Below are 16,722 nucleotides of genomic sequence, written 5' to 3' on the forward strand. Positions count from 1 at the left end.
CCTGCCGCTCCCCTCTTAATCTAAGCAGCAGAGGTCAAGAGTTTGCCAAGGCAAGCCCCCTCCCCCCAATAGTAGAAGCAGAATAATAGGCGTCAGTGGTCATTCTAGGGTGTGCATGTTTAAGATTAACAGCTGCTTTTGTACCCTTAAAGCCTTCCCCAACCTGGTGCCCTCCAGAGTTGTTAGGCTACACCTTCCATCACAGCCAGCCAGCCAGGCTGGGGAAGGCTGCTTAAGAAGGTGGATAATAAATTAGGAATGATGCGGGCCTTGCAAAAACTTGGGGAAATTTTGCTAGGTGAAAAATAACAGATGGCTACTGCCAGACATTAAGTTTAGCACGTTTTCCCTTAAAGAAACTCAAGGAAGGTGTTTTTTGTGTGTCATATTTTCAGCAGTGTGAAGTATCAATGGGGAGTTCCATACCTCTAAAAAATGTCTTTGGAATGTTTGGGGGTGTTATACATCTATCTTCTGCAGTGATGCTAAACAAACTGCAAACATCTTCTAGTACCATTTTATTTAGGATCCTTGTATTTACATCACAAAAAGTGCACTAGCTTGGAGTGAAATGGACTTTTGGATGGCATCAATGCATGATCCATAATGTGCTAAAATTGGGCCTTTCAGCATTTCCTAACATTAATGGTTTTCTTTTATCAAACTACGGAAGTTAACATCCCTGCAGTTTCTCTACATTTTTGGCACACTAAGTCAGTAGAAGGAAACACGGGAGGTATGTTATGGGTGTGTACAAAAAAAACGGCAACGAAGAGGTGAAAAGTGCGGTATGGGCTATTTAAAGTGTAGCGCGCCAGACATTTTGTAGCCAAATTCCTAAGTCGTTGGGTATCGCCGTAGGTCTCTCCAGCTGGATGCTCTCTACACAGCGTCACCAAGCCGGGACAGATGCTGTTGGTGTCTAACGGCGGGCGCGTCGAGCACCCCGCTCTGCCGCAGCGCCAGCGGTACCGGCCTCCTGTTCCGCGGCGCCCTCCGCGCAGCAGCAGGCGCGGGCGCCCGGCGCAGCCCCTGTGGGCGGAGGAGGCTCGACGCCTGGGCACGGGGAGTGGAGCGCGGCGGCCGCTGGCAGGAGGGAGCGCGGCGGGCCGCGGGCGCCCCGCTCCCCGCCACTGCCTTCGCAGGCGCCGCTTGCCGGGAGGGACACTGCACGGGCGATCAGCCGGCGGCCGCGCAGGCGTTGCTCCGGAGCGACTCCGTTTAGACGGCGCTCGCCTCTCCGACGCCCACCCGCCGGGCTCCACCGTCGACGCGGGGCGGGGAGTGGGCGTCCCCCCGCCGTCGACCAATGGGAAGCGAGGCGGCTGGGCCGTTGGGGGCGGCAGCGGCAGCGTCGCGCGTGCGCCCCCCGCGCTCTTGAAGCCGCCCAGCTCTCCGCCGGCGCGAGGCAGACGGCGGCGCTCCTGGGCATGGGCAGAGTTCCCCCGGCCAGGGAATAGCTGGCGCTCGCTGCCCCCTCCCCGGCGGCCTGGGATCGGGGGGCGCCCGCTCGGACGCCCCGACGCGCTGCCAGCAGCTGCCGGCGGGGGGGGCCTCTGCGCGTGCAGTGTGCGCCGCCAAGCGCCGCGCCCGCCCGGGATGGCTGCGGAGGAGCTGGAGGCGGTGCTGAGCGGCGAGGGCTGGCCGGTGCCCGGCGGGGGCTGCTGCGACTCGGGCCCGCCGGAACCGCCGGAGCCGGCGCGCCTGCGGAGGAACACTTGCTACATCGTGCTGGCCGTGCTGCTCAACGAGAAGGTGCGGGGCGGGCGCGGGCGCGGGCGGGGGCGGGGCCCCGCCTGGCGCCCGCGCTAACGGCCCTCCCCCCGCAGAACGAGGTGTTGGTGATGCAGGAAGCCAAGCGCGAGTGCTACGGGACGTGGTACCTGCCGGCCGGCCGGATGGAGCCCCGGGAGACCATCGTGGAGGCCCTGCGGAGGGAGGTGGCGGAGGAGACGGGCCTGCAGTGCCAGCCGCGCACCCTGCTGGCCGTGGAGGAGCGAGGCCCCGGCTGGATCCGCTTCGTCTTCCTCGCCCACCCCACCGGTGCTGGCTTTGGGGACGGGCTGGGCAGCCACAGGGGGCGGCGGGGGGTTGAGCACACCGTCGCCCTGCCTCGCCCGCGGGGTGGGGGGGGCGCGTCAGCTTCCAGGCCTCCCCCCGCGGCAGCCCTCACGCGTTTTCCCGCCGCTTCTTCCATCCTTTTTCTGACCGCAGAGCGGCACCGGGAGCCTGCATGTGGAAGCCGCTGGCCAGGGCTCTGCCCTGGGTTCCCCCTTCTTTTTTTTCACCCACTGAATGCATCTTGCCACTTGTGCTGCCCCAGGGCAACTGCACGCGCTGTGAGGGCTGTTGGGGAGCAGAACGGTGTGGAAAGGCTCCTGCAGCCAGGAACCATTTTCCAAGCAGCTGCTTCTGGGCAAGCAGGGCACTCTAGGGTGGGTGTGGGCCCAATCTGAATCCTGCCAGCCTGTGGATCACCCTCCACCTGATACTAAAGTCTTCCCCCTCCAGGTGGCACCCTGAAGACCTTGCAGGATGCAGACGCCGAGTCCCTGCAGGCCCAGTGGTGGAACAGGGAGAGTCCCTCCCTCTCCCTCCGTGCGCAGGATATCGTGCCCTTAATGGAACTTGCTCTACAGTATCAAGCCTGCCCACCCCACCCACCTGGCCGGCCGGCCGAGCTGCCTTGTGCATTCATCTGTCAGCGGCTCCTGCTGGCCTTTATGGGCTCCAGAGATGCCTTGTGGGTGCTCCTGGGAACAGCAGGGGCTCTGCACCTTCCCATGGCTGTGAGTAGCACCTCCCGCTCAGAGCTGGGCAACACTCTACTGGTGGCCGTGCGCCGGCTTCTCCGGAAATGCCTGCCCCAGTCCCAGGCAGGCATCCACATCCAAGGCCTGCTGGGGCTACAGCACCTCGGCAAGGAGCCTGGGCAAAGTGACGGTGTCTGCTTCAACGTGGTGGCAACAGTGGGTGACCCAAGCCAGCCACCAAAGGAGGCGCCCCCAGAATTGCAGAACAAGGCCTTCACCTGGTGGAAGGTTGAGGATGGGGCCCTGCGGAGCAGGATGCTCCAGAGGCTCCACACTTCGTCCTTTATCCCCATTCACAGTTAGGCGCCCTCAAGCCTGGGGTGCAATTTCCGGGTGGGTGGGTGGTGGCCCTCCTTGGCTGCCTTGCTTGGCTAACCTGGCAGCTCGGCCCCCAAGGATATGCGAGAGCTTTTACAGGCATCGGGGTTTCCAAGCCTGGGTCAAAACGCAATGCTTGATACTGGGCTGTTGCTAGAGGGAAGCACTGACTGGCATCAAGCTGCTGAGGGCATGTAGCACATGTGGGGCTGGTTTCTGCCTCAACGTCAGAAATGGGCCAAACTCAGATGTTAACCTCCCTTCCCAGCAGCAACAGCTCACAGGCGACCGGTGCAGCGCTCCCATCTCCTCAGGGGAGAGAGCAAACAGCCTTGAGGTGCATCCTCCCGCCTTGTCCTTTTCTCATCAGCACTATGGCAAGATCTCTGCCCCCTTCTTCCCCACCTGAATTCTCTTCCCAGTTGCAAACTTTTGTGCTACAGGAAGAACCTGAACTGCCCCCAGCCCAGCCTTTCTGGTCTCTTTCCCCTAGATTTACAGCTGTCTGCACAAAAAGCCAGCCAGCCAAACTCACAAGCTTAGTGGAAAATAAAAAGGCCTGTTTCTTTCACGTTTTTGCTGTTTTTTCTCTTTGCAGAGTGTGGCTCTGACAAAAAGCCTGAGGGGGCACAGCCAATTGCTCAAGCTTCCCCCAAGACTGCTACTGGCCCTACACAGCAGTGCAAGTGAGCCCAACACGTATCACAGCTTCTTGTTTATTTCATGCACAGGAAACAAACAAGTCACCTGCATAGCCAGCATCATGAAAGCAGGGAATCTGGTGGCAAAATGTGGAGATACCAAAAAATGTACAGACTGGCTAAAGGCCAGTTTCCCTGCTGTAGTGTACTGAATTTCAAGCACATGTAGACAAGAATCCCATTAATGAGAGGCTGTGACTGATGTATGTATGTAATATACGTCACCCTTGTTCTCTCAGCACAGACAGCTTTTGTGAACACTCCTGGTTCAAAAGGTGATATTTAAAGAGTTATGATGAAGTTGACTTGGTAAAACCTAGCACTTTTTCTTGCAAGATAAAAACAAATACAAAAGATTCTTCCTGCATAGATGTGACTAGGAAGATTAATTGGGCTGGGCGAGAGAAGCAGAAGGGAAGCTCAGCCATGTTCAGGAACCCCAGCAGACAGAACTGGAGCCTGTGCCCAGTGGGCTAACAGCTTTCCCTGTTGGCCTAGCCTATCTCTCCACTGCATGCAGAGATGGCCACAACTGAAGCATGTGTAACCAACCCTAATCAGCAGGGAGTCATGCGAGGAGGAGCACCACAGCAGCAGGTCCCCTAATCCAAGCAGCCTTGGCCCAGTCACGCTTTGCACTCTTCTTTCGTGCACAGGCAGCTGCTAGTCACCCCCTGGCCCACTAGCTAATCACCATTAAATAAAACAGGCCCGCCACCAAAAGCAGCCCCACCTCGCCATTTCTGCCATCGACAGCAGGAGGTAAAATCCAAGCACTTTGGGAGGAGCCTTTAACATCCTTCAGTTCTTGACAAAGAGATCAACCCGCCAGACTCTCCTTGCAGGAGCTCAAACAAAGAAGACCAGAACTGGTAGGTGGAGAATCCAGGCTGTCACTCAGGCAGGGAGAAAGGTAGCCACATCTGCTCTGAACCATGATGCAGCCTCATAGAGACAGCAGTCCAAATCAAGTGACTCCTGAGAATCAAGCAAACGCACCTTGCTTTCCTGAGGCAAAGAGGTGCTTGACTGTGGAGGGCCAGGCCAAAAGGCATCACCCCAGGAAGCAGCACCACAAAAATGCTGGGGCCTCCAAGCAAACAGCCACAAACAGCTCTCCCTGCTCTGGTTCCTTGCCCCCAAAGACTCCTTCTGCACTCCCTCTGTGGAACTGCACTGCACTGCTACTGTCAGGTTCATAAGGAGTTGTTGAGAGCCCAGCACGGGTGAGGGCCTCTGTGGTTGCCACAAAGGTCCTAGTTAGACACTGGCTGCAGAAGTCCTGAGAGAGGCTTGGAATAGAAGGGAGAAGCCGATCCGTGGGCACTCTGCACTCCCAGTCTTGTGAAGCGGCTTACGGTGTCCTGTAGACAGGAGAGCAGGCAGGGCCCCCCGGCACGGACTTGACAAAGACGATGGCGGCCAACTCCTTGCAGAATTCCTCAAGTACAACCACCCCCTCCAGGAGCGTCTGATGGCTAATCCTGCAAGTAGCCAGTATGCAATGCAGGGAAAGTGGCTTTAGCCTCCTTGCCAATTGCCACTTTCCGCACTTCTGTCTCAGGGTAATAATAGTACTTAGCACATAGGTAAAACACTTCACATACTTACCTTAGTTGTATGCAGCAACACCCCCCGCCCGCCGCAACAAGGCAGATCACCATTACATATGAAAACAGCAGCTTGCCCAAGAACACCCAGTGAGTGTGGCTAGAGTCTAGGTTAAACCAGGCACCTGGACATTTACAGCTCAGTCTCCTAGTCACTACACTAGTGTAGCTCTCCTAAATACCACAGGCTTTGTCCTATCTTCTCTGTTGGGAAGCTGGATCAAAGTTGCAAGTATCCGACAACAAAAGGAATACATTAACAGGAAAGCTTGATGCCATCAAATTTGAAAGGACCCCAAAAAATAACCTGGAGGGAATATCAGCCCAATGGTTCCTTTGTTTTACTGTTCCCATGCTCAAACACAGGGGTGGGCAGAAACTAGATCCTCAGATGTTTTGGACTTTTCAGCATTCCTGACAACTGGCCATGGTGGCAAAGGCTTCTGGGAGCTGAAGTCCAAAACATCTGAGGAACTACTTTCTGCCCACCCCTACTCTAATCTCCACAGGTGCACTGTTGTAACCAGAGTAGCTTAAGGGTACGTCAGCCATGAATAACTTTGTGAGTGCCAAGGCAGGCCTGGAGAAGTTCCAGAGTCCCTGCCCTGCTGTTTGAGATGCTCCTGGTGACAGAGGCACTAGCCATGGCAACCTGTGTCTTGTCCTGCATGCCTCTGCCCATCACTCACGGTGGTTCTGCAGGGACCAGCCCCATTAGCCACCTCCGGACCAGAAGCAAGTTGGTGGGAAAGTCTGGTATCTGCTGGGTTCTCTGCATGAGGTCGCCAATCACCTAGTGGGAAACAGTGGGAGAGGGGGCAGGTGGAGAGGAGAAGAGGAAGGCACGGCTCCTCTTGGCTTGGTTGCCGGAGCTGGGGACCCACAAAAGGCACTGGCCCTAGGCAGCACTCCCAGTCCCCTCCCCACCCTGGTTTCTGCACCAAGGCTGGGCATTACCCTGATCAGCACTGAGAAGAGGCTCCTGCAGCCTGGGGCCAGGGCCAGGTAGGGGTCCAGAAGGTACTCATGGAGGTGCGGGTGAGGGAAGAGGGCCAGGCGGGACAGCACCGATGTCACCTGCAGGTTCACCACGTAGGGCTGCAGCGGAAGAAGAACAGAGAGGGACAGAGAGTGCTGTTTGGGGGCAGGAAGGTTTGTTGATCAACGAACAAGCAGTGGGCTTCATTAATTGCCTGCTCTTTGCTGAGCAACGGCAGACCCACACTGAAGGGGTGGATGAAGAGGGGGAGGGAGCAGGAGAAAAGTCTAAGCCCAATTCTGCACTTACCCTCCGCCCATTCTGCAAGCAGAAAACCTTGGGTTTCATTATGCACCAGCCCTCAGCTGCAGTGTGGTGGGAGAAGAGGGAACGGTGCATTCTCTTCTTTGAAGCTGCTCCCCCCTCCCTCAAGTTCATTCTAGGGAAGGCAGAAGTCCCTGCAACATTTCCCTCCAGGCCAAAACAGAGAACACTATGCTCCAGGCCTTATCATGGCTGGCCTTGTCCACCAAGCTCAAGACTATTTTTTCCAGCCTACCTGGTCAAGGATCCGTGTCAGCCGGTCAAAGAGTACCTTCAGGAAATGACCCTCATAAAAGCAGGATCCGGCAGCGCAGCTTTCCAGGGGCTGAGAAGCCTGGGGCCAGTTCCAGTGCGACACGTTGGCACGGCATTCCTGAAACTGATGGGAGGAAGTGAGATCGTGGGCAGTCCAAGCGGATGGGAGGGACGGGCAGGCAGCAGGCACCGGCACCAGCAACTGCCCTTGTTGGAGAGGCTCATGCTGGGACCCTCTGTGCTGTGTCAAGGGGTAGGCAGCAGCCACCAACAGCACACCTCTCTCTGGGATGGGGGCAGGTACAGGAGGGAGTCAGCACCTCACCAGCGCATTTGCATCATGGACGTAGGTGTCATATCCTGCTTCCTCCAGATACGCAGAGGTCTTTGCTTCACTAGGAACTAGGCAAAGGAAGCTGAAAGAGAAAGAAGGAGAGGACAGCTCTTGGTTCTCAGGCTGAATGCAAAGGGCAAAGGAGTCTCTCAGGCAGCTGGTTAGCTGACTGGGGAACCAGGGTGGTATAGTGCTTAGGGTGCTGGATTAGGACCAGGAAACCAGGGCTCAAGTTTCCTCTCAGAACATCTGCTGGGGGTGGCAGGGGAACTTAGGCCAGTCGCTCTGATAGGGCTGCTGTGAGGATAAAAGAGGGATGGGAAAATGTGTATGCCACCTCGATTTCCTTGGAGGAATGGTGGGATATAAATGAAATAAGAAAACAACCCCACCCTCCAATCTAACAGCCTTAGGGAAGCGAGTCAATCACTCCTGCCTAGCTTCTCCTACACAACAGTGAATTCAGAAATATATGCAGAATTTACAACTGCGCTATCAACTAATACTGAGTATCCACTAAAAACAAGAATACCAAACAGCTCCACAAAACCCAGATTTATTTATCTAAATAAATAATGGCTGCAGCAAGGGCTGCATTTTAGTGGCTAGAACAAAATTTGCATTTATTATTATTGCTTTGTCCTCTTCTTAGAAGTTTCTATACTCATTACTTTCAGCGTGAGTCCTTTGGGAATTGTAATCACTGTGTCTTTTAATGACATTGCTACAACTCATCCTGAGTCAACAGGATAGGGCAGGGTATAAATCTAACACATAACAGATAATTAGGGCTGAATTTAAAACCAAGCTGGATCCCAACTGCAGCTTCCATTCACCCAAATAAGTTTGCATGGTGTGAATTCCAATCAAAGCACTCAGCCATTATGGCTGTGCAAGCCACCCCACCTCTAATGTCAGAGCTGCAGCGCACTGAGCTCTGGCGGAGCACTTCAGCTGTGCATGGATTATGATCAATGGGGCCCAAGCTCTGCCCACCCCCCTTCCAGCTTTGGAGAGAGCTACCTGCTGACAACCTCCTTCACATCCACATTCCCCTCAGGCTGGGTATCTGGCTTTACAGCAGGACAGGCTGGCTTTGTGGAGGCCTGGAAACGGACATCTGGGAAGTAGGGATCTTCCTCTAGTTCTCTGCTGGGACAGGGAACAAGCTTCAACAGCCAGTCAAGACTTTCCTTTATTAAAAAAATTATAGACCACCTTCACCCCAAAAGATTTCAAAAATCTAATCTCCAGTGCTATAAAACAGTATAAAATGCAAACATCACTAAAGTAAAATTAAGAGGCATAAAAGCACTTTCAATTAGCTAGAAAATACAAATTTAATATTAAACCATTTGGGCAAATAAAAAGGTTTTAATCTGGCGCCAAAAAGTGTACAACAATGCCAGGCATCCCTCCTATGGGAGGGTTTTCCGAAGTGTGCCATCAACTCTCCACCCCCCACAGCTCACTTACAGCCCATCCTCGCAGGGGCCTTCCTCTTGGGTGACAGGTTCTTCCTGTCCAGATGGACCCCTCAAGATGTAGCTGCGCTCCTCCAGGTTGTGCAGCACCAGGGTCTGCACAATGCATTGGTCAGGAAGCCGAAGCAGCTCCTCAAACAACCTCAAGGTGGCCATGCTGATCTGGAGAAAGGAGGAGAGGGTGAGGGAGAGCTGGGCGAGCAGAAGGGCCCTGTGTGGCTCTCAAGGCCAAGGTGAGTCACCTTGTGCTGCCCAGAAGGGGGAAGGGAGCTGCTGGCAGGGGGAAACTGGCTCAAAAGCCTCCCTTCCAAAACAGAAAGGAAGGAAGCCTCCCTTCCTTCCAGTGTGAGCTGCTCCAAGCCATTCCACGGAGGCGTGCAGGGCTCCTGGCAATCTCAGCAAGCAAGTGGGAGCAGTTCTGTATGGACAAGGACCCCAAGTTCAGCTGGCTGGCAAGAAACACAAACATGCCCTGATCCCTTCCAAATCACTGTCGGGGCCACACTGCAGTCTGGCTTGGTTGCAGGTTGTTCTTCCCTGTCCCCATCTGCCAGGATACTGAAATCCAGAGCTGGACCTGAGGAGGTCCTGATCCTCTGCCTTGACGCACTGCTGTCCAAGGGCTGGGACCATCTGTGGAACTGCTCCCATTTCCTGGCTGCAGACTGCCTGGAGCTCTGTGGCACTGAGCTGCTCACTGGGAGAGCTCCCATTTTGCAGAGGAGGCTTTGAGCGGGAAGAGCAATGCCCAAGCAGGGATCCCCCTGGCCAGCAGTGGCCTTGAGCCAGCAATCACCCCAGCATTTTGTTCCCAGGATGTGAGGAGATGAGCTCAAGACTGTCCCCAAATGAAACAGCACAGTCCTTGCTCTGGCAGGTTAGCAAGCTTGGGTGATGAGAGAAGAACACTTTACCTGTTCTCCGAGGCACCTGACTGTTTTGATCACTTCCCACAGTGCAGGGGCCCACCCCTGGCATTCAAAGTATTTGCAGGAGCTGAGCCTCGAGGAGCTCGGATCAAGCCCTGAATCAGTCAGAACCCTAACAGTTGCTCCCCCTTCAGCCTTTTGATCCAAGCATGGAGCCTTTGGCTTATAGAATCATAGAATAGTAGGGTTGGAAGGTGCCTACAAGGCCATCAAGTCCAACCCCCTGCTCAGTGCAGGAATCCAAGTCAGAGCATCCCTGACAGATGGCTGCTGCCTTTTGTACAGCTGGCTGAAGAGCATGGCAGGCCCAGGGCCCCATGCCAGGGCACAGCTTTCTCAGTAGGATTCTGGCTCACCTCGTCTGACAGATGGTTGCAGCGCTCTATCAGGTGGGAGCGCAGAAGCAGTGGCTGCCCTGGGTCCTCAGACACCGTAGGCTCCCTCTCGGCCCCCAACACAAATGCAACCAATTCCCGGAGGAGGGCGGGAGCACGGATCTGCCTCACCACACCTGTCAGGATAGCTGTTGAGAGGAGGATGCCACGTTCTGACCTGCCAAGGGAGAGCAGGCAGACTCAGAGGACCTGCCTGTGCCAAGGGGCTCCGGGAGAGTGCTGAGCCCGCCAAGCAAGGCAGGGCTGGATGCCCCCCCGTTCCCCTCTTCCCAAGAAGACTCACATCTGCAGAAGCTGGGGCTGCAGCCTTCCCAGGAAGAGCCTCTGGCCCACGGCCTCGCTGAGAGCATCTGCAACAGCCTGGTGGGGGTTCAGCCATGAGTCACAAGCCTGCTGCTGTGCCCCTCCAGCAGAGCATTCAGAACCTGGAGAGCTGGTGAGCCAGCCGTGGGAAGGGCAAGGCACAGGGCCTTCCCAGCAACACCTCCCGCTCAGGGGGAAAGGGGTGGAGGCCTTTCTGTGAGTTAAACAGGTGCGGGGAGGGGGATGCACAGAGGGTGGTGGGAAGTTTCTTACTGGCAGGGCCTCTTTCATAAGGCTATCACAGAGATCTAGCCAGCCAAAGAAAACTTCCAGGCTGCGTTGTCCTGGAAAGGAGCTCTCCTCCCCACAGCTGCCCTGAAACCTGAAAGGAGATCAAAAGGTGTGAAGCTCATCCCAAGGGCAAAACAGCATAGGGGCACCATTGTGCTAGGGAAGGGGGCACTAGGAGCCCAGGCATTGGACTGGGCAGAAGTCCTCTTCAAGCAAACACTCAAGATGACTTATTCTTGCTTTTTTAACCCTATCCTGTCACTAAGGAGTGGCACACATGATTCTCCTGACAATCCTGTGAAATAGGGCAGGCTGAGAGACAGTGACTGGCCCAAGGTCACTGGCTGGGTGCAGAATTTGAACCTAGGTCTTCCTGGTCCTAGTCTGACACCTGAAAACCGGCCCACACCAGCTTCCAAAGCTGCCCAGGCAGCACTCTCCGTTACGTGTTTGGACCCAGGTACTGGCCTCCCCGCTTTATCATGTCCTTCCTTCCATACTGGGACTGTAGCATAGCAGGGAGTACTGTCTGTTACCACTGCTCAATACTTGGATAGCTGTAGGAGTGCCAGGCACCATTCAGAGAAAAAAACCCCAAACACACTGCCAACCTGGTGTTTCTAGGGACAGGCACCACCTGAAGCGACTCCTGGCGAATCTTTGCCTGCCCAGGTCAAGTATCAAATAGAACTTTTGAGTCTTAGGGGAGGCACATTCTCCCCACTCTCAACATATCTTCCTCCTACAGTATGTTGGGCGCTCAATGAAGGCACCACAGGCGAATTATTAGAGAGCAATGTTGCCTTGGCTTTCTTTGAACATAACGGAACACGGATGCACATACTGCGGTTGAAAGAATATTCCCCAGATTTATATTTAGTCTAGACAAAGATGGACCCACCCCATCCCTCGACGCATGCCAGGGATTGGGCATAGGGAGGAAAAAAGCTCAAGAACAGGCAGCAGCAAGCCAGGAACCTCGGGGGACGGGAGGAAGGGAGCAAGCAACCTGCTGCCAAGCCCTCGCCGGCTCTGACAAAGGCCCCTCGGTCCCCATGGACCTCAGAGAGCCCAGCCTGCATCTCGTCAAAGACCCCCCACACAGAGCCAGGCTGCCCCCATGCCTGTGGCCCAGGACCCAGGCCTCCTTGCCAGATGATGCGGTGACTGATTGCGGATCCATCCCAGGCAGCCCAACGGGGGCTTCCTACCTCCAGCTGACTGGCTGAAGCGTGGCAACATCAGCAGGGTGGACGGCCGCTGGGATGGCCTTGTACAGGGCGCAGAGATGGTCAGCCACTAGGGGGCAGAGCGTGCCGTCATGCATCAAGGCCAGTGCAGCAGCTGGGTGGTCGATGCTGGTGAGCAGCAGCAGGTTCTCCTGGGCTTTTAGCGCAACCTTCCTCTTCTGCAAGGTGAGAAAATTGCACTCCTGGAGCCCCCTCCTTCCACTGATGTTGGCGGGGGGGGGGGGGTCTCACACTGCCCTGCCTAGCAGGAAGCAGTGTCTCCCACATGCCTCCTTGGTCTCCACTGCCGCAGCCCCATACCTTGCTCTTGCATAAGCTGATCAAAAAAGTCACCAGGTTCAGAGTGGAGGAGGCTGGTCTCATCAGTGGCACCCCACAGGAAGCTTCCTCTGGACCCAGCCCTCTGCCTGGCTCTACGGGTGTGAGCAGGGGCTGGGCAGGGGCCAACACGGGCTCAGCTGCTGCCCTCTGAAGATGGCACGGCTGATCCACACGCTTGCCCTTGAAAGTAAGAGGGAGGATTCAGACCACAGTACCCCCTTGAAGCATGCTGGATTTGTGCTGGGCAATAAAGGGAAGCTACATTGCCTGAAAGGGCTCAACTCATCATGGGATTCTCCACAGCCAACACTCTAATTTTTGTAGGCTTTTCAGTGACCGCCAGCTGCAGAATGCAACGTATGTTAAGCCCTTTCAGAAAAACTGGCTCTACTTGATTCTTAACACAAGTCATCTGCAAGAATCTTTGAGAAACGGTTTGAATCTATCCAAACAAGAACGAAAAAGGAAACTGCTGTCAGGAGCTGTGCCACCTCTGGCTTGCTCAAGGGAACAAAGCTGTCCGGAAGCACGGTGGGACCAGTGCTGGTGTCCCAAATTAGGCCAGAAGAGTGGTTAACCCCTCCAGCCCAGGAGGGCCAGGTACAGTTAGTCCCAATGAGAACAGATGAGTGGCTTCAAGACTAGGACAGAGCCTGCTCTTCAAGCCTAAAGGTGCTGTGTGTAACTGCCACAACTTAATTTTCAAGTTCTTGGATGAAATTTGATACAATTAGGTACGATTTTTCCTGCCATTTATGCATGCCGGCCTAGAGGCACCAGAGCAGTGTGCAGTCTGCCCCAGGCCACGAAAAAGGGCCAGCACCCAGAAGCAGGCAGCTTTAATAATCCCTCACCTCAAGAACATATGGGAGCAGGGCAGGCTCCTGTCTGATCTTGGTGCACAGAACAGCAACAAGTTGCATCACTTCCTTCTCAGGCTCAGGGCCCAGTGCCTCACTCCCAAACTGAAGAAGTTTCTGTAGAAGGGGGAGGGGAGAGATGGAGAATCAGCAGTGGCTTTAATAAGCACGTGGGTAGGGAAGTGCTTTAGGAAGACCCCAAGGGGCTTTGAACCAAGACACACTTGCTAACCATCAAAAGCCAAATTCAGGGGTGTATTTTTTGCACATAGAACAGCACTGGTTTCTACTTGCAGCAGCTTAGAGTGGGAAGAGCTGGGGGAACATCGAATATAACATCTCGGCTTTGCCTTCTTTTGCAAGGACAACTAAGCTGCACCCAAAAATGACACTCACCTGGACAGGCCTGTACACATTCAGGTAATGCAGCAAAGGGCACTGCATCTGTCCCAGCAGGCGGCTGAAGAAGAGGAGCACCTGAGACCTCATCCCCAGAGGATACTGGGGGCCAGAAGAGCAACAAGAATGGCATTAGAAAAAGTCCCTCACAGGGTCTCACCCAGGCAGCTCTATGTAATATTATTCCTTTACTGGCTTCAATTCCTGTCATGTGGCTTCAAAGAGCCCTTAAGAAGAAAACCATAATAAAATATAACCTCAACAATTAAGGCTTAAAATAAAAATTGTAGAATTGTTAAAAAGAAAAATAATAAAACAGCATATCAGCAGCAAATAAAACCACAGCCTCAGATAATTAAAATTTAACGTGGACCCTGCCAACACCTCCTACAGGAATAAAAAAAAGGTTTCACCAATTAATTAAAAAAAAGAGAGAGTGGATGTGCCAAATTTGTTTTGAGACCACACTATGACAACACTACCGTTACCAAAAAGTCCCTGCTCTTTGCCCCGCATCCAGGTTTTGAGGGTTCTGCATTTACCACATGATCACATGCACTTGTACCATATCGAAAATGGAGGAAGAGACTATGGGTGCTGTAATGAGAGTAATGGCTGCTGAACATCAGATGGTTGAAGTTCAGCCTCATGCTGAGATTAAAGGCAAGAGATGGGATGTGGAAGTTCAAAACCACACACAGCAGGATTGTAATTTAGGGTGCAAACCCGCACATGTTTAGACAGAAAAAGAAGTTTACACACAAAAAAAGCATGGCTGGCTGGGGAATGCTGGGAGTTGTATCATTTTTTTCTGTCTAAACATGTTCAGGATTGAGCCCTTAATCACTTAGAAACCTAACCATGTTGATTAAGAAGCAGGTCTGATTGGTTTCAGTGGGATTTACTTCGGGGCATATCTCCTTGGCAGCAACACCCAACTATAATTTGCCCCATGTTAAATGACTTTGGTCCATCTTGTAAAAGTAAGTCCCTGTAAAGAGTGAAAGCTAGGTTACTACAAATGGCAAAATAATCTGTTAATCTTTATAGCATTAACAGGATTCTTTGGTTTGCTGCATCCAACACAGCTACTCCTTTGGAAGTGAAATCATCATATATTAAGGTGGGAAGGAAATTAAAGATAATCTAGGTATATGACAAATAATCCAGGTAGAGAAAAGGGTTGGGATGCTATTCAAGATAGAAATAGGGAAGATTAAGAAATGGAAATTTCTTGCAAGAAAATGATGTTTGTGTTATGATTTGAGAAGGCCCTGCTTCAATTCTCAGCCTTGGTGTTTCCCTGCTATAACACAGAGATAATGGGGTGGTTAAGATTACTGAGATAATGCACCTGAGGCACACTGAAACTCCAAATGCACTATTTAAGTGCTAAATGACACTGTTATTGTTACAAAAGAAAGTATTAAAAACAGAGGCTACAAGTGAGTCAGCTCTGGAGAGAGAGCTATGTTACAACAACATGAGGCCAGCAAGTGGCAACTGTGCACACAAGATGGCTCAGAAACAAGAAGGCGGTGGTACCTCAGCTTTCCCCAGAGTGCTGAGGGTCTCCAAGATTTTGTGTTGAAGCAAGTATTCTAAGCATGGTCCCGTCTCCCCGGAGGGCTGCTGCTTCTCTTCGTACACTAGGATGTCCAGCATCTGTTTCAAGCGCCAGGGAATGTCCGTCTGTTTTGCGGGCTTATTTTCATCTTGAGATAAGACAAATATCCATCTCTGATGCCTACTTCAGTTTTCATCAGCACAGAATCCCAGCCCCTCCATCATCCACATCGTTATTAACAGAGAGTGCAGAACAGTATCAGACCCAGCATGAGCCACCTGCAGAATCTTGTGTAGGGCCTCTTGCCATTTCAGAACTGGATGGCAAATTCTGAAATGGGAAGAAAGATTAAGCCTGCACTCTGTGGTGTTTCTGGACCTGACTGTGCTCCCAAATGCTCTGGTCACATCTGTGGCCAGGACTTGCCTTTTACCAGTTTCAACCTTGTTTTTAGGACTGGCTGTTTGGAAAGAAGGACCTGAGCTCCTTCCAGATGGAGGGCTCCTGGCATTACCAGTCAGAAGGCCTTGTACAGCTATTCTGTCTTTTTTTCTTTAATAGACTTTCCACGGTAAGACAAAAGTTGGAAAAATGCTGCCGCTGCTGCCTGAACCCTCTAGTAACACTCTGTGACTTGAATCGCACATTCAAAGCCTCGGCTGGAAGCCCCCTGCGCCCCGCCATCTGCCACGGTGATCCTTTCCAGACTAGATCATCCTGACAGGCAGCTGCTCCTGGCGGGCCGCCTTTCAACCCCCTAAGCTGCCGCCGGCCCGGAAGCGCTGCAGCTGGCAGAGAACAAGGGCGGCTCCTGCGCCAGGGCCGCCGCACGCGGCTTGGGGCCGGGTTCAGGAAGGCTTTCAAGGCACGGCCGCCCCCGAGTCTGGAGACGAACGGCGGAAGGAGGGGAGAACCCGAGCGCCAGCTCAACCGCAACGGGTCCAGTCCCTGCTGGGGCTGGCGGGGCGGCGGGCTCGCCCAGGGGCTCAGGCGGCGCTCTGAAGGGGCCCCCCGAGCCCCTTGGGTGGCCCCTTTAGAGCGCCGGCTGAGCCGCAGGGCGAGCCCGCCGCCCCTGCTTGGTGCTCCCGCCCGGGCCGGCCGCGGGAGGGGCTCTGGCGACGCCGGCCGCCCGCGTACCTGTGGCCTCCAGGTAGAAGTGGGTGAGGCCCTTCCAGTGTTCCGTGAAGGCGGCCGGGAGGTCGAGGCGGGGCTCCTCCTGCGGGCGACACGCACGGTGAGACGCGCCGGGGGAGGCACGGACGCCCCCCCGGCCCCCCCGCCCCCCCACGGGGCCCCGCTCGGACCGTGTCCACCGCCCGCTGCAGGAGGGCGCCCAGGCGACCGAGCAGCGCCATGGCTGCCCGAGGGAGGGAGGCCCGGGCCGGGCCGCTCCCTCCGCTGCGCGCCGCTGGCTCGCTTTGCACGCCGCGCGCGTCGACAGGGCCGCGAGGCCGCCGGCCCTTGAGGAGCCCCCGAGTGTCGCTCAACGGGCCCTGTCAGTCAGGGCCAAGCGCCAATGGGAGGGGGAGGGGGAGGGGGAGGGGGAGGGGGAGAATGTGCGTCATCTGTCCGCGACGGCTGCCCGGCTC

The 16,722-nt window shown here is 54.6% G+C and overlaps 2 protein-coding genes across 14 annotated transcripts; one reads left to right on the forward strand and one right to left on the reverse strand.

Moving 5' to 3' along the window:
- Positions 1–1,335: 1,335 nt before the first annotated feature.
- Positions 1,336–4,092, forward strand: NUDT18 (nudix hydrolase 18). Of its 2 annotated transcripts, XM_084807137.1 has the most exons (4): positions 1,336–1,755; positions 1,830–2,043; positions 2,512–2,789; positions 3,730–4,092. In XM_084807137.1, the coding sequence occupies exons 1-4, from the start codon at positions 1,600–1,602 to the stop codon at positions 3,982–3,984; spliced, it is 903 nt and encodes a 300-aa protein (XP_084663263.1). In that variant the 5' UTR covers positions 1,336–1,599; the 3' UTR covers positions 3,985–4,092. The 2 variants fall into 2 exon arrangements, with proteins under 2 accessions (XP_084663263.1, XP_084663262.1); XM_084807136.1 differs by having other exon boundaries at positions 2,512–4,092.
- Positions 3,832–16,713, reverse strand: FHIP2B (FHF complex subunit HOOK interacting protein 2B). Of its 12 annotated transcripts, none has more exons than XR_014784029.1 (17): positions 16,438–16,651; positions 16,271–16,349; positions 15,112–15,281; positions 13,564–13,668; positions 13,162–13,284; positions 12,287–12,487; positions 11,948–12,144; positions 10,719–10,827; positions 10,426–10,502; positions 10,104–10,299; positions 8,811–8,980; positions 8,358–8,483; positions 7,321–7,416; positions 6,981–7,124; positions 6,400–6,540; positions 6,132–6,235; positions 3,832–5,316 (listed from the first exon to the last, which is right to left on the reverse strand). XR_014784029.1 is itself a non-coding variant. In XM_084807130.1 (17 exons), the coding sequence occupies exons 3-17, from the start codon at positions 15,229–15,231 to the stop codon at positions 5,187–5,189; spliced, it is 2,034 nt and encodes a 677-aa protein (XP_084663256.1). In that variant the 5' UTR covers positions 15,232–15,463; positions 16,271–16,349; positions 16,438–16,713; the 3' UTR covers positions 3,832–5,186. The 12 variants fall into 12 exon arrangements, 8 of the variants coding, with proteins under 8 accessions (XP_084663256.1, XP_084663255.1, XP_084663254.1 ...); XR_014784028.1 differs by having other exon boundaries at positions 8,358–8,486; positions 16,438–16,608; XM_084807130.1 differs by having other exon boundaries at positions 7,326–7,416; positions 15,112–15,463; positions 16,438–16,713.
- Between the last annotated feature and the right edge of the window lie 9 nt (positions 16,714–16,722).

The sequence above is a fragment of the Heloderma suspectum genome, chromosome 6 (genome assembly GCF_057233095.1).
Source record: "Heloderma suspectum isolate Gila_16-S chromosome 6, 16-S_ref, whole genome shotgun sequence".
Classification (NCBI taxonomy): domain Eukaryota; kingdom Metazoa; phylum Chordata; class Lepidosauria; order Squamata; family Helodermatidae; genus Heloderma; species Heloderma suspectum.

Coding starts and splice junctions, on each gene's coding strand:
- NUDT18 (XM_084807136.1), top strand. CDS start 1,600: ATGGCTGCGGAGGAGCTGGAGGCGGTGCTGAGCGGCGAGGGCTGGCCG. Junction 1,756..1,829: donor CCGTGCTGCTCAACGAGAAG/GTGCGGGGCGGG, acceptor CTCCCCCCGCAG/AACGAGGTGTTGGTGATGCA. Junction 2,044..2,511: donor CTTCCTCGCCCACCCCACCG/GTGCTGGCTTTG, acceptor TTCCCCCTCCAG/GTGGCACCCTGAAGACCTTG.
- FHIP2B (XM_084807132.1), bottom strand. CDS start 16,488: ATGGCGCTGCTCGGTCGCCTGGGCGCCCTCCTGCAGCGGGCGGTGGAC. Junction 7,417..8,357: donor GTGAAGGAGGTTGTCAGCAG/GTAGCTCTCTCC, acceptor TTTCTCTTTCAG/CTTCCTTTGCCTAGTTCCTA. Junction 7,125..7,325: donor TCCATGATGCAAATGCGCTG/GTGAGGTGCTGA, acceptor TCCTCCCATCAG/TTTCAGGAATGCCGTGCCAA.